The sequence below is a fragment of the Hippocampus zosterae genome, chromosome 20 (genome assembly GCF_025434085.1).
Source record: "Hippocampus zosterae strain Florida chromosome 20, ASM2543408v3, whole genome shotgun sequence".
Classification (NCBI taxonomy): Eukaryota; Metazoa; Chordata; class Actinopteri; order Syngnathiformes; family Syngnathidae; genus Hippocampus; species Hippocampus zosterae.
Genome location: NC_067470.1, coordinates 1,639,260 through 1,664,730, shown reverse-complemented (window position 1 = coordinate 1,664,730; position 25,471 = coordinate 1,639,260). Strand labels below are relative to the sequence as shown.

The window sequence follows — 25,471 nt, the reverse complement described above, 5'->3', positions numbered from 1 at the left end:
GATCTTGGCTGAGATACATCGAAGAAGAAGCCTTTAATGTATATTTTGAGTCAGTTTGGAGATAATTAAAGAGAAATCGATGTCTATGAGGATGTGTTGAGGTCAAGGCCACGCGGGAAGGGACTTTACATCAAAGTGAAGGTGAGGAAGAGGAGGAGGACTTGACTGCTATGCACGCGTGTGTGTGTGCTGGGGGGAGGTGGGGATAGGGTAAGATGCCGGTGGTCCGGAATCGGGTTTCAAACTCCCCTTCCCGCCCATTTTTTAGGGAGCCGGTGCACTGAAGCTGCTTTGTTTGGACCAGGAGGAGGAGGAGGAGGAAGAGGAGGAGGCGAAGCCAGGCTTTTAAGCTCGGAGCGAACCCTCAGGAGTCCGAGTGGACTCCATCTCTCTCTCTCTCACTCACATGAGCAGAGTTTCGTTGTGATCCAAAGCTGTCAAGATGAACTCACGGTAAACAAACAGAGGAATAGAATTGAATTGAACTTTGAAGTGAGTTTTTAATCTAATATTTTTGTGGGGGTGTTTTTGTTTTTTTTGTGCAGGATTCCTCCCTGGTGTGTTGGATTATTTCTCGTGCTGAGTTTCACAGCAGGTGACCAAGCCGACGGTGAGTGTCTCGTTGCTCCGGTTACGTTGACGCATCATCGTGTGTCAAGTTGAGAGGATGCCCGAGGATTGCTCGGTTTTGAATGGATTGTGACTTTAACGGAGATCGCAAAAGGACTGTCGCGTTGAAGTTCCGACAGGTGACAAGTCGAGCGAGTGTTTCTCTTGTGTTTGGCGGAGTTTGCCTCTGCTGATTTTCAGTCGCTTCGTTTTGAGTCACTTCAAGTTTGTCATTCGGCCGTTTAAAAGCAGAGCAAAGCAGGGGAATATTTTGGGTGTGAAGCGCAGTAAATGTTGATCTATGCTTATTGGAATCATTATTTTATGGCTGTTTAAAGTCTGGAGTTTGCCGAGTCAGCCCTTCTGTTGGATAGAAAAAGCTGCATGACAATATTTCAAGTCAAATTATTTTTTTTTTACAGTCAAGATTCCCGGTTATTGCCTTTTTGAAAGCTTATTCAAAGCAATGGAGCAGAAATCTCTTCCTACGTGTGAGCCAATACTTTGGGTGGTCGTTTCGGTCTTTCTTTCTTTTTTTTATTGCATTTTTGGTCATGCAAAGTTTCAGTCTCACATTTTACAACCGGTCTCTTGTTTGCATTATTCTTTTTATAGTTAAAAAAAAAATCTAATGCAACAGAGCAGATCTGAACCTCTTTTGGCGCCTCGTTCTATAACAAAACGAGACCCTGCCTTCCTAATAATGAACTCCGAAAAGTCCACCTCATTAAATGTACGCGTCAACCTCAGACAACCGGCAGTTGACAACGCTAATGACAAAAACCCAGAATGCATGTTTGCACCGCGTATGATAAGATCAGCTTTTCATGTGCACTGATTAGACGACCGCCCCGGGGGACGGAACGCGACCACACACTGCAATTAGCTGATGGGAAGGTGGAAGTCCCCGTAAATTCCAGCCAACTTTATCAGGAGTTTGTGCAAATGACACGTTCATCGCTTTTTGTTCCCATGGTTACATCACAGCTCGGATGGTCTAATATCGTGAACGATTCACATATTTTAGTGTTTTGCTGCCATCTTGTGGCGTCTGTAGGCAATTAACAGAAACCCTTTACAGCCTTTTCTATAACCCTGAGAGATGTTCTAAATATTTTGACCCGCTGGTGAGAATGCAGGAGTTAGATTGTGTGCCTAATGAATTGGCCGGTGACTCTGGGACGGTGCTGGTGGCCACGCAAGCCGTTCGGTGATCTGGAGCTGTGATCGGCGTGTGACAAATGCGGCATTGTGCTCATTATTTACCTCTTGCGCAGTAATTGGGGACCTTCCTTAACGAGAGTGGGACCCCATCCGGGCAGAGCAGGATTGTTTGTCGTGAAAATAGAACGAAAGGGAACCTCGCCTAATAAAACTCATTTTAAGAGGACGTAAATTGGACTTGATGTTGGTCGAAAGGAGAAGGGGTAGTTTTTGTACTTTGGGACATTGATGATTCAGCTCAGCGTCCTACGCCTTACTAGTGTTGATTTATGTTTCTATCACCAAAAGATGGTATATTCGATGCGCTTAGCTTCCTTAGCGCTTAGCATCTTCTGAACTTCTTGTCAGTAGTTTTTTTTCTCACAAGTCTTTTTACAAGCCAGCTCCATTGCTGTAGCAAAGTGGTCTGGCTAAATGTAAACAAGTTTCAATGTAAACCAGCAACTGTTGTTTTCTCACAACTAATAGTTTGTGATTTCCTGTCACATTGAGCCACACAGTCTATCATACAGCTAATGTAGCTAACGTTATCATGCTACCTACACAGCCAATGTAGCCAAAAAACAATGTGCCAATTCAGTAAATTCAGCCAGCTGAACATCTAAAGTCGCCAACATTTTGTTTGCTAATTTGGATAAGGCCACTGGCCAGCCGTGCACTTGTGTGGCTAACATTAGCCTGCTAATTCTCATATGTTTTCAAACCACGTCGCATTTGTAGCTAAAACATTTGTGCTAATTCGGAAAAAAACATAGCCTGCTATCCTGTCAGCTGAAGCTCAAATACTGGAGCTAATATATTTCCTGAGCGTTTTTTTGGCTGACAAAGTGGCTTTCTGATTGACTCAAGTGAAAATAAATCTTGAAAAAAGTACATTTTAAAAGGACTGTTGTGTTTCTGGAAGATATTAGCCGCACGGACATGATTTCGAGACTTTCCAAACAAATCAGTGCACATAATTGCCACTCGGGTGCCTGCTAAAGTTGTTCCAATGTCTTTTCTTTGCCCAATCAAAAAATGTAAACTTTGCAGTGAACGTTCCGCTGGGTATCCTCTCATCCGTAGTAGCTCAGTCATTTTTTCCAAAAGCTGCGTCCTGTCAGGATCTTGTCTAAACACCGGCTTTGCTTCTGCTGCTCTTTGAGGTCGGTCATCATCTGGTCCGCAGTCATGCAGCATCCAAGATGACTTTACAAGCCAACCGTCACATCACAATCCTCTTAAAAGCCCCTCGTGATAGTCCCAATGCGAAGAGAAGTTATTCCAGAAATTACATCATGAGTTTTCTTTTTTTTGTTGGTATCATTCGTAACTTTATGAATTACTATTCACCACATTTAATAAAAAGTTTATTTTCACAAATAGATTTATAGAATAACTAAAACTCTCATCTTCAGAGACTCACATTAAAGAACAGGCGGGACAAACCTAACCAGACCCATCTGGTAAAAAGATAATGCAGTATTTTATCAGGGGTGGTGGTGGTCTTCACAAGCTAAATAAAGAGCTCACCCCCTCTGGAGTTGAGGTAAATAAAGAAGGGAAGAGTTACGCTACACAAACGTCACATTCCACTTGCCACCAAACAGTCAAATATGCCTTATGAGTTTGTGTATGAGTTTTCCTACCCTTTTTTTCTCCTTTTTTTGGGGGGGGGGCGTGCAACAAAATAAACTTCAAATTGTGTTTTGAAAAGGAAACGTTTAAAACCTCCCACACAGGAAGTGACATTCGCGTCGAGTGGCGTGCTATCTAAATGAAAGGCCACAAATCAAAACATAAAGGGGGAAACAGGAATGGCTACATTTATTCGCGATCAAACAAGAATCAACTTTGAGTTCCGGATGCTTTAAAAAAAAGCTTTCAAATGTGAAGACAAACACAGGAAGTGGTGGCGTCAGGTCGCACCTTACTTTGGTCATGAAGTCTAATTATAATTGAAATAACAGAATACATTAACATCGAAGTGGCTGTTTGGGAAATAGTGGTTAGCATATTAGCTCAGACTTTATTGATTTGTGGGAATAAAGCTTGAGGAACAGTCGAACTTTATAATCTCAACATCATGGCTTCTCTGTATTGTTAGCTTTTAGCATGTTAGCTCAGACTTATCGGCACTTCCTAGCCTGGTTTTAGTACGCTAACCAGTCCAAAGTTAGGGAGCCATCAGGGCTACTTTGTGATAGTTATCATTTATGACAATAGACTGGACTTTTGTTTTAGCACTTTAGTATGGTAAAAGGCTTGTACAATGATGTGTGTTTCCGGGTAACCTGTCCATTCCATAGTTCAGTGTGGATTAGTTTTTACGTGGCTAGCTATGGAAGCTTCGCGGCTTGCGTTTTGATCTTATTAGCTTATAGCATGCTAGTGTAGAGCTGGTTAAAAGTCTCTAGCTGGTCAGGCTTGAGGGCACAAACAGTTAAAAGTTTGGGTAACGTCATGACTTTCGTCTGTGATGTTGCTAGCTGTTAGCTTGTCCGAAATGTTTGTTGTTGATCTGGGAGTGCCTGGCATCCCGGTGTCCGGCGCTAGCTTGCATGGAAAGAGTTAGTCAGAGCGGAAAGTAAAGATGGAGCTGAAAACAAGCAGGTACTGTGATGCTGTCATACCAGAAGGTCACAGAGTGTTGAGAAAGCGATGACTTTGGTATTTTCAAAACCATGTTTTAAAATGTTATTTAATCATGCGAATGCTGTGCCAATAGCGTAGCATTTTTTAAACCCCCTGGTAACCAGTAAATGTGATGGAAATTAAATTTTAAAATATGAATAAGACTTGATCCCTTGTTCGGTGACGTTGCTTTGCGTTATGTTGTGTGACGTTGTGTTGTTTTGTTTACGCAGCTGGACTGCAGATGCCTTTTTTTTCTTTCTTTCTTTCCTCCCCCAGCAAGTGGCAGTCCATCAGCATTTGAAGTGAAGGTTTGCTCCAATTGTTGGCTGGTAAACGTGAAACAATTCCGTTTTCCTGTCTTACAAGGTCATTGAAGTGAATCAACGTTTACACTCGGCCGGCCAAAGCTGAGAAGTAGAGCCGCCCGCTGCTCTTGTATTTCTAAATATTTCTACTAGAAAAATTGCGGTGTTGATATTTATCCGGGAGGTGAGGATGGGAAAATATGTGAATGAGCTGTTTGCTTCTCGTCTTTTTTTTTTCCGACAGAAAAAAAAAATGCTGACTGAGATTTATTTATTATTGCACCAAAATACTACCTTTTTTTCTCAATTATTCCACATTTAAAGTCAAACTGATTCGGTCTCACATTCAATTAATTGCACAAAATTTCACTCCAGCATCACACATCGCAATTTCTACAAAAAAAAAAAATAAATTGCACCCTCAGAGGAACATTTGAGCCAGAACAATACTGCGGCGGCTTCCTTCTGGTTTTGCGGTCGACTTGTAAAAGGAGAGCGAAAGTTGCAAGCGAGTTGGACGCCGTAGTGTTTAACCGAACGTCATTGCAGTGGTTAGTGTGACCGAACCGGAGGAGTAGACGAGGTTTTGTCTCTGGCAAAAGCCAAGTCGATGTGTATTATCTGTCGTTATTGGATCAATCGAGTGAGGAGAAGCATTTTCACCCAAAAGCCAACTCGGCGGTATTTTATCTATATCGCTGAAATTGCTAGTCAAATCCAACAAGGCCCGAGAGACAAATGGTCAGGTTCCGACAAACCAAGCGAAAAAAAAAAAAAAAGCAAAACATGTTTTCCATGGCAGCATCTCACTGTGAGACTTTCTGCAATCAGACTTTGCCGTCCACACACCAGGTGCTTTCATTTCCCAGCATCCCTAACCAATATGTTTGCAAGGGACGACCTGGAACCAATCGTCTCGCAAATCATTCGCACCGGCTAAACTTGTTTCGAGGCAGAAAGTACGTAAACACACAGCAAAGCGGCTGTCATTTGGTCCGCTGGAGCAGTAAGTCCAAAAAGGAGCCGGAGAAGCTGACAGACTGCCAGCAGGTCCTTTTTTTTTTTTTTTTTTGAGTGGCTGGCAAACGCACGTGACCTGCTCTTTTTTTTTTTTTTTTTTTTTTTTAGGAATGAGAGATGCCGTCGCTTCCAAATCTGGAAAGCTTTTACGGCCTGAGAAAACATACGGGCGGCCCGGTAGTCCAGCGGTTAGCACGTCCGCTTCACAGTTCCGAGGTACCGGGTTCGATTCCAGCTCCGGCCTCCCTGTGTGTGGAGTTTGCATGTTCTCCCCGGGCCTGCGTGGGTTTTCTCCGGGTGCTCCGGTTTCCTCCCACATTTCAAAAATATGCATGGCAGGCTGATTGAACGCTCTAAATTGTCACTAGGTGTGAGTGTGAGCGTGGATGGTTGTTCGTCTCTGTGTGCCCTGCGATTGGCTGGCAACCGATTCAGGGTGTCCCCCGCCTACTGCCCGGAGACAGCTGGGATAGGCTCCAGCAGCCCCCGCGACCCGAGTGAGGATCAAGCGGTTAGGAAGAAAACATACACACACTTACCTGAAACATTGCTTAAACTTCAACTTTTTCGACGTTTTCAAAAGTTTGCGGGAACCTTGCGGGGTTGCTGACTCGCTACTGCTGTAAAACTGTCTGGGAGCGTCGTGCTCGACGCTAACGATTGCTTGACGCTCTTGTATTTTCCTCCGGCGGTTGTCACGCAAGTGACTTTAACTCATTCAGTACCAGCCAATTCTGGACCAAGTCTGAAAAGACGTTTAAAAACGTCTTTGGGAGGGAATGAGTTAAATGGCCGCTTGGCCTATCCCGCTGCTGGGTGTTTGTTTTGGTATTCGGACCAAATTAATTACCCGAGGAACTTTGAATTGGACATGTTACGACGTCACTTTTAAAAAAAAAAATTCCACTTCCCGTAAGCGCCAAAGTGTCGGCCCGTGTCAGAATGTTTTCCGAGGATTTCAGGCTGACCGGGACTCTCTGGAAGTGTCCCGCGTTGGAGTCTCCATTCACTTGGCTGACTGAGAAGTCGAGCCAGAGCAGATGGTATCACTCAGAATCGCCCCCTCCTCTCTTTCTTCTCCTTTTCCACCCCTCCACCCCCCTCCCAGAGAGAAACAGTTTGGATAAGTTACACAAGTGATCTCCAATGTGATGAACACAAACATGGCGGGACCTTCAGTTGACTCCAAAGCTTTGGCATCGGTCGTGGAGGGGGGGGGGGCTGTTTTATGGCTCAGTGCTGACTCAGATGAAAGCTCGCCATTAAGTTACAGATGTTGACGTTTGAGTCACACCTCAGCATGTTCGCTGGACTTAAATGTCCTTTTTTAAAAATTTTATTTATTTTTATTTTTTTTGCGTTCCAACTCGTGTCTCAGTGGGTTTGTTTTTGGGGATACTTGGAAAAGGCCCACTTGGCTAAACTATTTGGACTTCGGCTCCTGGAATCACTTAACCTGCCAGCTCGCGTGAGCATGCCGGGAAGTCAAAAGTCGGATAACGCTGACCCCGTTTTACACATTTTGGTCAACTGCGAACTGCTTCTCATGTTTTGACACAAATGTTCGAATCCGTGGACACGACGAGCCTTCCTCCTCCCGCATACCGTCGCGGATTCACACAAAGTAAAGCCGCCCATGCGTTAAATCGAACGTATGTTTCGTAAGCCTATCGTTGCACCCTGTAACCTGAGAACGTGGATAAGCTGTCCACTGTCGTAACCGCTGCCGTTTGGGGACAGGCCGCCAAGAAGAGTCAAGCCCCGAACCCGCTTAAAATGAAATTTGGATGAAAGTCAAGAATGCGCTCCTCACACCGCAGAGCCTCTTTGCCCCCCCCCCCCCCCCCCCCCCATTCTCTCGCTTCTTTACCTGTCCCACAGAAAGCCCTCATTGTGTCCCAAAGTGCCCTGGTCTCAAGTCTGGATTATTCCGGACCCCAAAACAGGCCCCATGTCACCTAATCTCCAGAATCCTTCTTAAAATAATTTACTGATAGCAACCGGAACCTCATTTTAGTCCCCCCCTGCCTCCACCCCCAAATTAGTAAACAGAATTATTTCTTCATGTCTCCTGTTTCGATTTCATACGTCAATGGATCAAGCAGAGAACTTGACAGCACTCGAGCGGGACACAAAGCAGGCTGAGTCGCCGGTGAACGCGCCCCCCCCCCTTTTTTTTTGCCCCTGTTTGTATGATCACAATATTGACTTTGTTATCCCTTGAGGGGAGGGCGATTTAGACTCGAGACAAACGGGGTTGCGGTTGGGGGTTCAGTGCCTTGCTCAGAAGTAGTCATTAGGAAAGACAGCGTGATTAACGAACGTCTTGCGGCTTAAGTCGAGATAGCGAGAAAAAAAAAGGGGGGGGGGGTTGGTTTTTGCGGCGGCGGCAACACTGAGTCATCCTTTGGAACGCCCGCCGACTCACCACAGCACTGAAGGCGACGCAAATGCATTTTAGGATTTTGCGATAAGCCTCGGTTATCAGATGGTGATCCCGGATGGTCCGTTGACAGGTTCAAGACGGAGACGTAGGACAGGAAACGGAACTCATGCGTCTTCATTTGTGACTTAATCCACTTTTTTGATTAAAATCGCCGCCTTGCTCATCCGGCGATGGCCGGCAGCGGAATTTCCCTCCAAACATTTGGCGTTGAAGATTAATTTCCTCCCCAGCCAACAAGGTCATCGGACTTTTTTTTTTCTCTTTCTCAATTGTTGTTTTCTCATGATTGGTTCCCAGTACTGAATGAAGTCATCTTTCAACTCGGCTCCGTTTACTGAAAACATGAACGCCACGTCACAGTTGGCACCGACCGTTTGCTGTGCATCGGCCAAGCGCTTTTTGCGTGCGCGCGTACGATGATCGTAGCACTGCGTGTAAGTGTGTGCGTGTGTGTGACCTGCTCTCCTTTCATGAATATGCTTGTCATTGTTAACAGCAACCAAATGTTGAAGTGATCTCAGCGCATGCAACCGCCATCGAGCATTTTCATCCGCGTGAGCGCGTGACACGTGTGCATATCTTAATTGCGCCTGCTTGTCATCACTGTCGTCGCTGATTTCAGTGGCTGTCAAAGGTGAGTTTTGACTTTTTTTTTTTTTTTGTGGGTCCTTCTATTGAGGTTGTGTTGCTCTTCCACTCCACTGACTAAATGCAGATTTTTTTGTGGCATCTCAGTGCTACAATATGTTGAAGGAAAGCCATAGCCTTGTCTAATGGCTGTTTTGTGCCATCTGCGGGCAATTCTACTCTCGCTATGTATCGCTATTCAGTGATTCTTGGTTCCCGATCGTACGTCGTCGAATGATTACAAACAGCACTTCTAGTTGCCCGTGAGAGCTTCCGCTCACCCAATTGGACACATTCTATCGAACCGAGTAAGCTTTTCCTCCCTCTGTGGAGTGTTTGGATCTCTCTCAACGGGACCGAAACCAGGCATGTAAACACTGGTTGCTATCCACATGTTGGGAATGAACGTCGGTGTGTAATCCGACGAGAATGGCTTGTTGTCTTTGTTACAATGCCATTTGACAAGGAAAATAAAAGGCGTTTTCACCTCGCTCGAGCCCCATCGATTTCCCCCATGGCTTGATGACACATCGTCAACTTTCGCTTTTGTTGCAGGTGCAAATAGGAAAAGACCCGGACCGAGTTTAGGTTTCTCACTGCTGACATGCGAGCGGAAAACATTGGCAATCGGTGACCTGGTGAAGCTCCTTGAGAAGTTGAAGGGGATCACACACAATGTCTTTGTGTGTGTGTGTGTGTGTGTGTGTGTGTGTGTGTGTGTGTGTGTGTGTGTGTCCAGCTGCTTAGTCAGAACATGAAGTGATGTCATGGACCAAGCTGTGGGAATGTTGTCCCAAGAACCGCGCCAGGAACCGGCTGCATCCTCTCACGCGTCATTCTGGCTTGCGGAGGAGTGTGTGGGGGGGGACAGTAATCATGGAATAAGCCTCAATTAGTCCACCAGTGGAAAATTCCAACGTTACGGCAATTAAGTGGAGAGGAATAGGAATGGCGGTGAAGAGCGCGAATAATGCAGACGTGAAATGTGAATAACGGCAACAGTCGTCATTACCCAGTTTAAAGTTTGTTCAAAGTCCCGCTCAGTCAGACTTTCTCTCAATTAGTCAGCAGTCAAATGGAACAGGAAGTGCCGACGGCCAGCTGAGTCAGCCGAGCCCCATTTTTGCTTCTAGGGTCTAAAAGTCAAGTTGTTTATTTGGATAGCCTGTCATTATTTTAAAAAAAAAAAGCCTCACTGGGCTTGATGAATATTAGCGACATCCCCTGTTATAAACACACACAACCTAGCACGGAAAAAACTCAAAACCGCAGATGGTTGATTCAAAAGCCAAAAGAGAAAAAAAAAACATAGCGCCTAGTAGAGTTGAGGGCGATGGTGGGGGTTTGTGGTCCAATTAGGACATGTGGCAGAAGTACGCCTGATTTCCTGCGGGGGGCGTTACTGGCCCGCGGGGCTCCTCGCCCGCTGTGAGTCCCGTTTACAGGAGCTGCCTTTGTGCTGCACAACTATATTGCCCTTAATGCCTTCCAGATGTTCACCGACATGCTGCCACTAAGGGGCGCTACATTATAGCGGCATTGTCCCCCAGGCGTTTTGCACGTGTGTGTACATTATTCTGGCCTGTCCCATTTTTGTTTAGTTTTGTTTATTGTACTAGTAAAGGCAAAAAGATTCACGGCGGGCAGCGGGTTTTACACGTTGATGCATGCGTGTTATTTATCGGGCGTATTTGACACGTTGTCAGACTCGAGGGAGTCGTAAAAAAAAAAAAAAGACAGACTGTGACTTTCCAGCGAGCAAAGCAGATATAAATTGCGGAAAAGTAAGCTACAAATCCATATGAGAGTACAATGCAACATGGAAAAGACATCTAACAGTGCTCCAGTGAAGTTTAAGTCGACTGTTAGTCAACATTTCATCACGAGCACTGACTCGCTTCAATCCAGGAGATTTATCCTGAATTTCTCTGCTAACACAAACATGTTGCAAGGAGACACCAGAGCTAATGCTAGCCTCCCATTGCTTTCTTGTTAGCATGAACATTCTTGGTCCACAAAGGTTGTAAATGCCGCCGCCTTGATTTTTATTAACGCCCAACTGTCACCTACAAGACTTAAGTAGGACAGCTGCTGGGTAAATCTGTCCCATTTGTTGCCCAAAGGCTCTTCGTAATGAAAAACGTATCTTAGCTTAGTTGCGCCTGTGTTAGCTTAGCTTAGAGTTCCCACCGCTATATCTACAGGACTCTAGCGGAACCACGGATGTTGGAACTGTCCCATTTGTTGGCCAGAGTCGATTTAAACTGAACCACAGCTTCACTCTGACCCTTCGTCTGTCTTTGTGCCCAGGTGAAGATTCTCCGAACAATCTGGAGCTAACCGAGTTAATTGGCTTCCCCCTCCCGGAGTCCGTCTCTTTCGTGACGGGCTTCCAGGGGTACCCCGCCTACAGCTTCGGACCTCACGCCAATGTGGCCCGCGTCACCAAGTCCGTCTTGCCCGACCCTTTCTACTACGACTTTGCCGTCACCGTCATGGCCAAGCCCACCACGCGACAGGGCGGCGTCCTGTTCGCCATCACTGATGCGTCCCAAAAAGTAACCGGTCCTCACCTCAACAGCGCGTCTGTCAACCACAATGGCTGACTAATCCCCCCCAAAACCCCCCACACCCCCTCCATTTTTTGTCTTACAGGTGGTCCAACTGGGCGTGGCGCTCTCTGAGGTGGAGGACGGTTCCCAGAGGGTGGTCTTCTACTACACCGACCCCACCACAGGAGGCAAGACCCAGGAGGCGGCTTCCTTCAAGATGGGCGACCTGACGGGAAGGTGGGCCAGGTTCACCTTGACGGTTGAGGCGGCCGAGGTAAGTGTGCTCGCATGACACAAAATGTCCGCTGTGTTCACTTAAAAGCCACACAGTCCCGCAATGCAATTTTAATTGAGTAGTGGGGTTGGCTATGCGGCAATTCACCGACAGTACCAGTCCAAATTTTCCCATTTTTTTTTATTTTCAAGCAGCTCAAACCCAATGGAAGAGAAAAAAGTTACAGTGAGGCTTTGCTGCTTCCCTGAAGTCAAAGTTGTAAGCAGTGATGCCGGTCACGCGTTATTTAAAATGTAACACGTTAATTCTCTCGGTGAAATAATACAGTCACTTTGCAAAGTCACAGTTTGCTCCTGCATATAGTGTATATGATCACATTTGGCAACGAGACTGCTGGGAGCCGCGTAGTGGTAGTTCCATTAACTGCCTCTTGAGGTCGCACTTTTTGCAGTGATGACGACGCAATCGTCTTTGTCGCCTCAGGTGCGCCTCTACATGGACTGCGAGGAGTACCACCGCGTGGCGTTCATCAGGAGCAGTCAGCCCCTCACCTTCGAGGCCAGCTCGGGTGTCTTCGTGGGCAGCGCGGGGGCCACGGGCCTGCCCCACTTTGTGGTGAGTTCGTCGACTCCCTGGCCCTTGCCCGCTTTACATTTTAAAGCGTCAACTGGCGTGAAGTGCAAAAAGTCGATTAAAGTCATGGAGAAACATGCCCGAGTAGGTTTTTCTACCTCGTGGCTTCTTTCAGTGACTCTGATGTGGAATTTTTATGATCTCAGTGGCCTTTTTTTCTTTTTTTTCTTTTTTTTTTTTGTAACCAGATGTGGGAAACATCTTGATGCTTTTTCAAGTATCTGGCACAAGATTAGATGGCGTATACAACATATAGCGAGGGATGCAATAACCCATGTTTGCGTTGGGCCTGATTGAAAGGTTCGTCATGGAGAAGAAGAAGAAATAGGAGAAGAAGAAATTGGTGTTGTGTGACATCACCCAGAAACACTGTGAACTATTTCGACTTCATCTTATCTTCCAGTAGACCCCCACCACCGCCCCCCGGCTCCTCTTTGTTGGGTTCCAGCTGTTTGCGCTGATGACTAACAATTCTGCCAAACGAGCCACAGAATATTGCCTCATAACATGAAATAAACTCTACCGAAGGAAAATAGTACCGCCACACTGACAAACATTAGTCGAGCATAAACGGCCCGGCTGTTCATCACAAATTTTATTTCAACTGAAATGTGCTGTACCTTAAAGTTAGACGAATTTCACCAAAACAACTGTTTAAGAACAAGCCCTTCCAAAACATGTACAAATAGTGAAGAGGACAATTTTCACTTTGGAAACTTCCTTGTCTGTTCCCAAGACTCTATAATGGCTTGCTTGGTTGAGTTTGGTGTGAAAGAACAACCTAATAAACGGACAAAACATTCCCACGTTGCTCATGGACGCAATGATAGCAGCGAAAGGGATGTCAAGTGCGTCAATTGTGCAGCCCCGCGTGGGAAATGCCACGCTTGGCTCCCTGCTAATTGCTTGCAACAACTGATGAGGGACTGGGGAGTGGGGGGTTGGGGGTCCTCTACATGTAATCACCTTTCTTTCTTTCCTTCCAGGGCTCCATCCAGCAGCTGCTGCTCAAGTCGGATCCCACGGCCCGTGACGACCAGTGCGAGGAGGACGACCCTGACGTAAGTAGCGCACACTGACACACACACATAGACAGACGAGCACGCGGGCTCCGTCTGCTGGCCAAAATGTGCGTTGCAGGAATATCAATTGATGACTTTTGATCACAAAGTGTACCCCTCAGTTCTGTCATGTCTGCATAGCGATACGCTCACCACGTCAAGGACAAAATGCATTAAAAATAAATGGGGGGGGGGAATATAAATGCCACAAAGTGGTTGCTATTTGTTTAGTTTTATTGTGTGTTTAAAAAAACTCATTTGATAATGATTGACAAATTTGATAATGATCTGGGAAAGTGTTTTAATGACTAATAGAAAGTTAAAAAAAATCAGCTCTTCACGTTTCATTTGTCCTCATCAGGTGTCTGGAAGCGGCGATGACACTTACGAGGACATGGAGGGAAAAGAGGAAGTCAAGAAAGTTGTGGAAGAGAAGGAGTACAAAAAAGTAGATGCAACACACACATTTGCTTTATAATGTAGCCTGTTTTCAGTTTTTTCTGTCTTTCAAACTATACTGTACGTCTTCACTTCATCACCAGGCTTTCGATAATCAGAAATATAGCAACACTTGAATGTCCTGGAGTTTTTTTAAACCTATTGAATTTGTCTGATATTAATAATATTCAAAGTGTCCTGTAAAAGTGCAGTCCCAATTGTTTTGCCTGTTTGTGATGAGAGTACTACCTACCGGCATGCAGAAGGGCTCTTGAACGTGAACGCTGTTTCCATGGCGACAGAGGATATTCCATTCTTGAACACACAATAGACCATTGAATGGCCTCTATGACTCCGCCATTTTTACTGTACACTGTTCATAAAAAAGTTCCATGTCATTTTATTAGGAACTGCTGCCCCCAACACTCAGTAGCCCAGTCCAAGCACCCCCCACCGAGATGCCTACCAGTTATGATGATGATGATGATGATGAAACTGGAGACGACATAGAAGAGGCTTCTGGGCGGGAAATGCAGGCGACCACACCCACGGGTAAAGAAAGACTACATGATATATCTATTATTCGGTTTGACGTTAGGTGGATAGTATTTTCACATTTTGACTTGATTTTAACTCGGTTACAGTGCGACCAGTCCATTCAGCAACAGCACCCTCCAAGTCCAATACTGTAAGTCCACAATCACCTTTCCAGACTCGGTGAAGCAGCATAAGGCTCATTGCCCCATTTTACTCTTGGTGTTTTGCTCAGTGCTTACCACAGAAATATAAATTATAAATGTACAATAATTGAGTTCTTTGCACACGTGTGTCACAGGTGTCTACGGGACAAAAAGGTGAGAGAGGTGAGCCAGGTGTGCAAGGCCCCCCAGGACCTGCCGGCCCACCGGGAGAAGGCTCGGAATTGGCAGGGGAACCTGGACCACGTGGTCCGCCGGGACCTCAAGGCCCTCAGGGCCCTCCTGGAGCTGCAGGAAAAGACGGACACCATGTGTGTTTTGTTTATGTTTTAACACATATGGTGTACAGAAAAGATGGAATAAAACACATTCTGTCACTATTTTTCTCTCCTAGGGAGCAAAAGGAGAAAATGGCACTCCAGTAAGTAAATCAGTATGTCATACGTTAACTAGGGCTAAATTCAGCCTTATATTACTTTAGTGTCATGCATACGAATCTTTTCTCTGTTTATTTGTTTATTGAAAAGTCAAGAAAAAGGCTTAAATTGAACATTAATCAATGTAAATTAACTTTTTATGGAGCACTTTTAGAAACCACGATCACTGCTGTACATGTAGTAAAAATTTGACATTGAAAAACAGTGAACATAAAAACAGTAAACACCATAAAACACAAAAACAATGCCGAGTATCATGCTAAGTCAAAAGCCATCACATAAAAATCTGTTGTAACACAAGTTTTAAAAATGGACAAACAGGGGGGTTACCCAACATTTAGTGGGGGAAAACAGAAGGGGACCCAAAATTGAACCCTGTGGAACACCAAATCACAGTGGGGCAGAACGGGACTCAGCGTGACAAAGGCTAATTTCTGGCATATTTGCACACCTGGTGCTAAAAATGAGCCAACAGAATGCTGTGGTCCACCAGATCAAACGCTGGTGTAACATGATTTGGGTATCATGAGATGATTGTATTTCAGGGAGCCACTGGCCCTCCAGGATTCCCAGGCCTTGAAGGACAGCCCGGACCCAAAGGAGAAAAAGTACGTTGACATGAAATTCCCCTTTGCGCAAAGAGAACATAAATGTCACTCAATATAATATTCTATTTGCCTTCAGGGCGATACTGGGGTTGGACAGCCAGGCCTTCCTGGACCTCCCGGACCTCCAGGCCGCTTCTCCACCAAATTATTGGTAATAAGTTGTCATTTTGGTAATCTTAACGTTTAGTTGTTGAATTATTTTTCCGCTGTGTTCTTGTCAGGAGGGCTCAGGCTCAGCTTTGGGCTTTGACGACTTGGACGCCGATATGGAGATCATTCGAGTGAGAACGAAGCCTCCGCAAAAAATAAAAAATAAATAACGTCACCACGTTGTTGCTGAGCTATTAATTATTTCCTCCGTCAGGGACCCCCCGGCGCTCCAGGACCCCGCGGCCCCCCCGGCACCCCGTCTGAGGAAGTCATACCTGGACCACCTGGACTTCCCGGGAAAGATGGAGAAAGAGGACAAACTGGACTTCCTGTAAGCCCATCAGCCTTTCATACAATCTCTTAAATGCTCACCACCTTTTAAAAATAACAATTATATTATTACAAATGGAACTCTTGCAGGGTACTGACGAGTGGTTTAGTGCTTCTGGTTCTGGTCAGGTATCACTGCTGGGTTCCATCGCATTGAATGGACCCGAAAGACACAATTTCTCCCAACTTTTTATAAATAGTCCGTGTTGATTCAACATTTGAACTGCTTGCAGGAATAATTCAATATGTTTGAATCAAAAGCTTGTTTGAAAACATGGACTCAATGGCAGCAGTTGTTGGTTGAAATGTGTCTTCATAAAACGCTTCAACTAACTGGAGGAATGCCCGTTTGGGATAGACAATTCCACAAAACCTTGAAAACTATGCTGTTGTTTTACATAAATATTGTACATCTTCTACACATTCCAAATTGTAGCTCACTAGCAGGCACAAGAATTCTGATCAACATATTTGCTTTTCGAGACAGTATCATCGAACATTTGTTACATGGCTACTTGCTGCTAGGTTGCAATTGTCTGAAGGCTCTATTAAAAAAAAGATATCAATAAATCTTGCGCCTCATGGTCACTGATTCACAACAGCTTGCAGCTTCAATCAGTCAAAACATAGACTAACAATGGACAGCTTATAAATAAATCAAGAAATACATTACATTTGAAACTTTCAGGGAATGGATGGACACAAAGGAGAACAAGGACCTGCTGGAGAAAAGGGAGACACGGTGAAGTTGTCATTGTATAGATTTCAATTTTTTTTTTTTTTTTTTTTTTTTTGTCGCTCAAATTTTTCTCATTTGAATTCAACAGGGAGAACCTGGAGTGGATGGCCAACCAGGACCTAAGGTACATATTTATTTTGTGAATTGCAGAAAAAAAAATCGGAGTAATTTGAAGTCCACCCGAAAAGGTTTGTAATTGCCTATAGATGCCACAAGGTGGCGGCAAAGGAAAATATTTGTTTCCCAAATTGGTACTTTGTCCCTTAATGCCACAAGATGGCGGCAAAGGAAAATCATTTTTTCCCAAATTGGTCTTTTGTCCCAGGGAAATATTTTTATATTGGACATGGCTTTGGCCTGAGTAAATAATGGATTATAAAAATCTGGAAATTCATGAAAACTGAGCCATGGATAATCGGGGCAGGGGGGGGTGTTGACTGAGCCTGAGCCTGTGTTGTTTTGCTCCACTGAAAAATGTTGTGCTTGATTTTGTTATATTCCAGGGAGATCAGGGCCCTCAGGGCTTCCCAGGACTTCCCGGCCCCGAAGGTCCAGAGGGCCGGGTCGGGTCCCAGGGTCCAGCAGGTCCTCCTGGACCACCCGGCGCCCCAGCCAAAGGCTTGCCGTTTGACATTGAGGTACATATATAAGCCTCAGTGTTGTTTTGCAGCCATTTTAAATTTAGTCTTAGCTTTTTGGGCTAAAATGTGTCACATTTTAGTCATTCGATTGACCGCAGACGTGTTGCGTTGTGCCAGTGTGCGCGTGTGCTGTTTGTGCCATACACATGCTTTTCTGACGACACACTTTGATATTTTTAGGGCCAGGATGGTTTGCCATTGCTCAGTGGTCCTGTATCAGAACTGTTTCGGATATGTCACTAGGATGAGAAAATTAGATGAATATATTTATACAATGTCTTTTCAACAGGGTCATCCAGGAGCTCCTGGACTCCGGGGGCCAAAGGTAACAAACGCGCACGGCCACTTTAATATTTAATTCGTACACAGGATTATTAATCATTCCCATTTGGATTGGAACTGTACTCTGAGTGTGATTGTCCATGACTTGTGTTCAACATAATTTTGTTTGCCTCATAGGGTGAAGAAGGCCCCCAAGGTCCTGCTGGAGAGCCAGGTCTTAAGGTGTGTGGCCAGATATGTATATCAGGAATATTGAACATCATGCATGTTGTATGAGTGACATGTGGGTGCATTCATGGCCAAATATCTTTTGTACGTGATAAATGCATGATGACAAATTTGTGTAATCCATTACATACATACAGTACATATGAAATATGATGGAAGTGTTCAGTGTGATCGTTTAATAATACATAATGGTTGTTTGTGATCACGCATGGCGTGTTCTTGCCGTGTGCAGGGGGAGCCTGGCGTTGCAGGTCCACCAGGTTTAGCAGGACCAGAGGGACCCAAAGGTTCTGAGGTCGGTGAATGCGCCACCGCAACAAACAAAAGTCCACTTCCATGCCTTTCTGTGACTCCTCCAGTCTCTCTGTGTCCCTGTTGCACCCCGCTGAAGAACACAGTGTCACACTGAAAGACTCACAGAAAGGCACTTTGTAGGCAGTGATTTAATTCGGTTTGTGTTGCATTCAGGGTCTTAAAGGAGATCCCGGCGTTGTTGGACAAAAGGTAATAACCACACATGACTTGGGTTGACTTGTTGGCAAACTCACCAACCAACCTGCTCCTCAGGGCGAGCCAGGACGTGATGGGCTCACACGACCTGGCCCTCCAGGACCTCCCGGACCTCCAGGACCCGTTGTCAACCTCAATGAAGTCAGACACGACCAATCAAGGCTGCTTAAGTCCGAAATCTTTTGTTTGTTCTCAATGCCTCCTCTTCTCCTCTTTCTCAGCTCCTACTCAATGACACGGACGGCGTCTTCAACCTCTCAGGGATTTTTGAGGCTCAGGGATCGGCTGTGAGTGTCACAAAGACACCAAGAAAAAGGATTAGAATGTGGTTGCAGTCCAGGAAAGGTTTCCAGTTTCAAGGACCATACAGTGATCGACTCTGCTCACTCTCCGCAGGGAAAACAAGGCCCCAAGGGAGATCCAGGAGTCCAAGGTGTTGAAGGACCTCCAGGACTCAAGGCAAGTGTGCGCACACAATGCAACTTGAATGCACCACATTGGCCACAGGTGGCATCAAGCCATGTCTAAAAATGGGGTGGCTGGTTTTGCAAAATATTGGAGAAAAGCAGACCAAAAACAAATACAATGACGTAAAGTTGTTTTTATTCGTTGCATTTTAAAAAATCCAATTTTACATATGTAGTGATCACTTTCGACATACCGTACGTACAGTACTTTTGTAAATATTATTTTCTCTCTTGAAAGGGAATTTTCCCCCAAAAAAAGTCTTGTATAATTAAATTTTCCCCATGTAAAAATTGATTTTTTTCCCCCCTGCAAGAAATATGACTTGATGTTTGTAAGATTGTTTTTGTAAAAAGATTTTCTTGAATCCTTAAAACTATTATGACTTTTTATATGGGAAACCAAAATACGTAATTCTTATAAAAATGTTTTTTTTTCTTCAATTAATATGCAGTATTTAATTCAGGGGCAAGTAAATCATGGAAAAAATCATGACTTGATCCCCTTTTGAGACTTTTTCTGGTCAGCGCGGCCTTATGACGCCTTCGTACACTTCATCTTATGTCCACACGGTGGCAGCAGAGCATAAAACAACTTGCCTCTTCCTTTTGTGACCTAAGCGATTTGAATCACTCAAAGCAGCCCTAGAATAGAATCTAATTGACGAAGATGAATGAATGAATGAATGAATTTTAAAAAATGCCTCAGTGGCGAGCACAGTACATTAACAATCATGTATTAGTGTCTGGCTTTCACTGAGTTTACTTTTGCTCAGGGGGAGAAAGGCGAGCCGGCAATTATCATCTCTGGAAACGGATCCACCTATGACCTGTCTGCTCTAAAGGGGGACAAAGGATACAAAGTGAGATTCAGAACACATTTTTTTAAGACATGTTCTGAAGAGGAAAAACATCTATTTTCTACAATTGTCTGTAGGGCAACATCGGTGCAACTGGACTTCCCGGACCACTCGTGAGTTTTTGAATACTGCAACCATGATTGATGGCAATGCGCTCAAGGGCTGCAGGAATTGACCGCCTTTTACTGCCAAACAGGGACCGATGGGAATGCCAGGACCAAAAGGGGACATTGGCTTCCCCGGAAGACCCGTAAGCACTTGAAGTTCAACGAAAGTTTTTATTTCACTCACAGTGAACTTCTCTTACAACAACAAAACTGCCTGAAGCCATTCGGTGGCTTCAAATTGGATCGCAGCTGTTGTCTGCACTGCACTTTGGGCTAATTAACTCAGTCGTGTTTATACAAACATTGCATTTGTGCACGGTGATAAGAGTGTGAAAAAACAAATCCCTTTAGGCATCAGTTTGTTTGGAGTAAATTGAAGGATTTATTGGCATTTACAAGCATGAGTCAATATTTACAAAAGCGAATACACATGCTTGATTTTAGAGCGTTAGCGAAGCCCGTACACCCTCAGGATACTTCATTAGCGACAGGAAATTTCGCTTACTCATCTTTTTTTTTTTTTTTATCTATTTAATGCCAAACTCAATTAAATTAGCACAATGATAATAACGCAACATATTTCACAATCATGTATTGGTGTGCATGTGCAGGGTCGTGCTGGCGTGACGGGACTCAAAGGAGAGAAAGGAGAATCTGTCGGCAGACCCGTGAGTCACGGCGTGAAAAATCATTCAGAGAAAATATACAAGTGAACCAAGTGTTCCAATCATTTCTTTTTGAATGCGGCTCCTTCTACAGGGACTCCCAGGCCTTCCCGGACGACCGGGCCGCCCTGGAATGTTCCGATGCCCCAACGGAGTAAGGAAGCGATTAAAAAAAATTATAATCATAATATATAATACATTTTCAATGTAATGTTTAAATATCAACCAAACAATATCATTTCATTTAGCGAAACGCATCCCGATTAGCTTAATGCTAATGCCAACAGCATAGAGGGGCTAACAGAAATTAGCGTCAATGTTGCTGTAATTCTAAACCTTCAAACTAACTCCGTTGCCTTTCCAGACCGTGTTCCCTGTCCCTGCCAGGCCCTTCTGCAAAACACCGGTCAGTCACTTTTTTAATATTTAAGACCAGATTGTCTTATTTCTCTCATGTTTCATCTCGAATACATCTCGACTTACGAATAAAGTCACGACTGACAGCTTCTGTTTCATCCTCCAGATCAATCCCAACGGAAGCGCTGTGATCGGTAAGCAAAAACCGTCTGTTTCCTCAACAACGGTGGCGTGTTTCAAAATGGTTGTTTGTGATGAGATGGCTTTTTAAATGCAATCTCGTTTATGTCACGTAAGGTGACTATCAGGACGGGATGAAAGGACAAAAGGGAGAACGAGGCATTCCTGGCATCCCGGCGCCACCTAGTGAGTCCAAAGTTGCCGCTGGCTTTTCCATTTTTATAAATGCATATTTAGTGCTCACAGCGCAGAAGTGTCTCAAGAATATTACATTGATATCGTTTTTTGTTCTCTCCACATCAGACACTTTTGGAGGACGCTTGGTAAGTTCTAAATCCATAAAAAAATGTTTTGTGTCAATGCCAAAACACTAAGTCCTTGGTGTGGTTGTGGGTGTGTGTCAGGGAGTGAAGGGCGATGCAGGCATCGATGGAGAAAAAGGAGAAAAGGGCGAGCCAGGTTTGCCCGGGCAACCAGGTGCTCCGGGGAAACAAGGGCCAGTGGTGAGAGCCGTTGCCGTGGCAACCCAACCGCATCATGTTCGGATGAGACAACTCGGGGTTCGATGTCTTTTTGCCAACCCTCCAGGGACCCAAAGGCGAGTCGGTACTCGGACCACAAGGCCCCCGCGGAGAACCGGGCACCCCGGGCACGCCGGGCTATGGCAGACCTGGTCCAGCGGGACCCCCCGGACCTCCAGGGCAAACCGGAAGCTGGGGGTTGGGCTTTGGTAAAAAAGGTGTGTGGATGGTCATCATCTTACTTTGTATCCAATAAGCAGCAAACTTTGAATGACTTTTTATGTGTTGCTCAGATGCGCGTATCCCTGGACCACCTGGACCCCCTGGACCTCCTGGCCCAACCGGAGCCCCTGGCCCACGCGGACCGTTCGGAGGTTCTGCTGCTGTACGTGTGGTTCGGATTGGATTGCGCGAAATGGGTTTCATTCTCCCGGCTCCGCCCTCAAATCTAAAAGCTTCCATATTTACGCGGCTCTTTGAAAACGGCTTTAAAAATGCAGTCAGACCTATTTCTGAAAGTGATGGTGTGTATTGGCAGGTGACTACGTTTTCCACAGTTGAGTCCATGATGCAGAAGACGGCCAGAGAGGCTGAGGGCATGCTGGCCTATGTCATGTCCACAGGAAGCCTCTTCCTCAAGGTGTCCAAGGGTTGGAAGGAGATCCAGGTGCGAGCATTTCCGTTCTTAAAAATAAACTCTCAAAGGCTGTGTTAGTGCCAAAACCCCTCCATGTGCTCTTCCTTCCCTCTAGCTCGGCAGTCTGCTCCAACTCTCCAGTAACATCCTCCCACAAGACGAGGTGCATATCGAAATATGATTTGATGATAAGATGAGTTTGGGATCTTGAGGTATGAACGTGTTTTTTTTTTTTTTTGGTGTCCATTTAGCCTCGTGCTGCCCAGCAAATATCAGGCGGCACCATTGAACGAGTGCGCTCCGTCACCGACAGGGTGAGTCATGTTCACGCCATTTTCTATTTTGTAATTCCTTTCATCACATTGTCGTGGCAAACCCGCCGCCGCGCTTCCTTCAGCTCAACCTGGTGGCCCTGAATCAGCCGCACACGGGAGACATGACGGGGCTGGACACGGCCGACCGGCTGTGCTACGAGCAGGCCAAGGCCATGGGCCTCGCCCCCAACTACCGCGCCTTCGTTTCCTCCAACAAGCAGGACCTGGTCCACGTGGTCTACCCTGGCTTCAGGGACACTCTGCCCATCACCAACCTCAGGGTGAGTCAATCATTTTGACGAGTGGTCAATCTTGTAAGATGCTCTTCATTTTTGCACTTCATTTGAAAATTTAAAAAAAAAAGTGGATTTAGTTCTCTGGGGTTTGTCGGTGGCTACGAATGTGTCTGACGCGTGATGCCTCCTCACAGGGAGACGTGCTCTTCAGGAACTGGAAGTCTGTCTTTACTGGCGAAGGAGGTGCCTTCAACACCAGGATACCCATTTATTCCTTTGACGGACGCGACGTGATGGCCGATCCTTTCTGGTCAGGAAACCTTTTCCTTGCTACCATGACTATCGTGTCTTGAAAGAATAATTATTTGAAAAATTAACTATTCAATGCCTTCTCTTCATCCGTTCGACTCGAGAGGCGTTCATGACCCCCTCCGAAAAACGTAAATTAACGATTCCTTCAATGAAACTACGAAAATAATAATGGCTGAAAATAATGCATCAAAACGAAAAATCAAGCGAGGAAATCACAAAATAAATTCTATAGCCCCCCCCGACAGAATTTATTTTGTGATTTCCTCGTTTGTGAATACACAACAAAGAAACAAACAGCAAACACTTCTGAGACAGTCCAGTCTCCAACATTTTACTGACATCTGATTCGTTCTGTTGGAGCTATGCTCAAGGAAATGGCAAAATAAATTCTGTAGGGGGGGCTATAGAATTGATTTTGTCATTTACTCGCTTGATTTTCAGTTTTGATGCATTATTTTCAATTTTCATAATTTCATGGAAGGAATTTTTAATTTACCTTTTCAGAGGCGGTCATGAACGCCTTTCAAGTCAAACTGAAAGAGCATAGCTACATCTAGTGGATTCATTGTAGATTGCATTTTATAATCAAGTGCATCCAATATATATTAAAAAAATTAAAATAGGCCATTCATTGAAGGTGCGCCTCATAAGCCAGTGCGTCTTTTAGTGTGTAATACATTTTATTTATAAGCGCCTTTCAAAATACTCAGATTCTATGTTTTAAGAATCTTTTCAAGAAAATCATCTTGGAACCCAAATTTTTCTGAGATATTTATGAGAAAGAAAAACTTTTGGTTGTTCGTATTTGTATGCCCTGCGATTGGCTGGCAACCGGTTCAGGGTGTCCCCCACCTACTGCCTGAAGACAGCTGGGATAGGCTCCAGTAACCCCCGTGACCCTTGTGAGGAGAAGTGGATCGGAAAATGGATGGATGGATGTTTCAAAATTAAAGTCAACATTTAAACTGGAACCAATTGGTACGAAATCAATTCCCGTTCTCTGGGTGCCGACAGGCCCGAGAAGAGCATCTGGCACGGCTCCAGCCCGCGAGGTCTGCGCCTGGTGGACAAGCACTGCGAGATGTGGCGCGCCGACCACGTGTCGGTGGTGGGCCAGTCGTCCGCCCTGACCTCCGGCTTGCTGCTAGGCCAGCAGACCCGGAGCTGCTCCAACGACTATGTGGTCCTCTGCGTGGAGACCCACAAGAACACCTAAGAACCGGTCCCCGAGGAGTCTGAACCCACCTTGAGGGCACAGTGCCGAGACCTGCCGCCCGTGCCGCAACGCGTCGTCCCTTTGGCACATAAAAGGAAGCATTGCTGGGGCCAGTTTTCACTTTTTTTGCCGACTCTGGTAGGGAATGTGCTAGATTTTAGGTTGCTGCACCTCCTGCTGCTCCAACCAAATAGACCTTTTTTTTCTTCTTCTATGATCCCCAAATTGTCACCAATTGTCCACTCCAAGGGAAGTAAAAGACAGCTCTTGAGGGCTGTTTTGTTTTGTTTACAGGTTGTCACGGTGATGCTTGAAGCAGTTTCCACTACTTTCATTGCGTCTTTCCATCAGACAGCCAGTGACCGATAAATTTGATGCACTGTATTTCATTTCTTTGCTAAATCTTCATTTTGTTTTCATTTGTGGTGTTGGCTCAGCACCGGGTTATTTAATTTAAATCCATTATTTATACTGTCAGAGCACATAAACATGAAATCAGAAGAGAAAATCTAAGTAATGTAATTTATCATTTGTTTGTTTGTTTGTGTGTTTTTCTATTTGTTTTGCTACTATCGTAGAATGGAGGTGAGTCGGGATGCTTATTTTGGAGGGTTCGGCCTTCCATGTGTCTTGCTATATATTTTCATTCTGAAAAAAAAATGGAAAACTAATTCCAAGAGTCGGTTGGTGCTTTGTTAAAAAGAATAAAGTTTTCACCTTTCATGACATCTACGTGTGTGGGTGTTCTTTATTGACGGCACAAAAGTCGCCATTCAATCATGAAAACGACTTGTCAGCATCTGTCAAGTTTGGAATATAAATTGACAAATAAGCATTTTCAAAAAGGAAGAGAGGAGACGTCTCTTTGTTTTTGTTTGCGAGGAGAGCACATTTCTCTCAGCCCCTCCCTAAACCTTTTTTTATTCGCTCTAGAGGTTACATGGTGAGGCCACTCAGGGGAAGTTTGTGGTATCAGCCAACTGACTTTCACTCCAAGTACATGTTTCAATATTTCATCACATCCTTAGCAAGTGCATAAGTCTTAGAATATTTTTTAAATACGTCAAAGCACTTTTGATACGTCAATTCAGCATTTTTGAGAAATCCAGAAGTGTCGCCTCGGTTGGTTTCCTCTTATCTGATCGTCATCTGTCAACCATAGGCTCCTTGGAGCCATGTAAAGTTGAGCACGTTTCGCACAGTAACATAAATG

General features: G+C 45.0%; 1 protein-coding gene and 1 long non-coding RNA gene across 2 annotated transcripts; both read left to right on the top strand.

Moving 5' to 3' along the window:
- The first annotated feature begins 288 nt into the window (after positions 1–288).
- On the top strand, positions 289–24,984 carry LOC127593449 (collagen alpha-1(XV) chain-like). Its single transcript, XM_052054906.1, has 44 exons — positions 289–453; positions 546–610; positions 11,158–11,405; positions 11,503–11,673; positions 12,118–12,249; positions 13,254–13,328; positions 13,690–13,776; positions 14,174–14,454; positions 14,602–14,775; positions 14,859–14,885; positions 15,447–15,509; positions 15,586–15,660; positions 15,731–15,790; positions 15,874–15,990; positions 16,080–16,139; positions 16,592–16,607; positions 16,678–16,731; positions 16,817–16,852; positions 17,232–17,366; positions 17,659–17,694; positions 17,829–17,873; positions 18,112–18,174; positions 18,348–18,383; positions 18,447–18,530; positions 18,611–18,676; positions 18,786–18,848; positions 19,630–19,716; positions 19,791–19,826; positions 19,910–19,963; positions 20,432–20,488; positions 20,580–20,639; positions 20,850–20,891; positions 21,009–21,036; positions 21,140–21,208; positions 21,326–21,345; positions 21,427–21,525; positions 21,611–21,761; positions 21,837–21,928; positions 22,082–22,210; positions 22,296–22,343; positions 22,432–22,494; positions 22,578–22,775; positions 22,925–23,040; positions 24,057–24,984. The coding sequence occupies exons 1-44, from the start codon at positions 443–445 to the stop codon at positions 24,256–24,258; spliced, it is 3,831 nt and encodes a 1,276-aa protein (XP_051910866.1). The 5' UTR covers positions 289–442; the 3' UTR covers positions 24,259–24,984.
- LOC127593334 (uncharacterized) lies at positions 8,970–10,598 on the top strand. Its single transcript, XR_007960381.1, has 2 exons — positions 8,970–9,552; positions 9,587–10,598. It is a non-coding gene; the product is annotated as an uncharacterized LOC127593334 (long non-coding RNA).
- Positions 24,985–25,471: the final 487 nt, after the last annotated feature.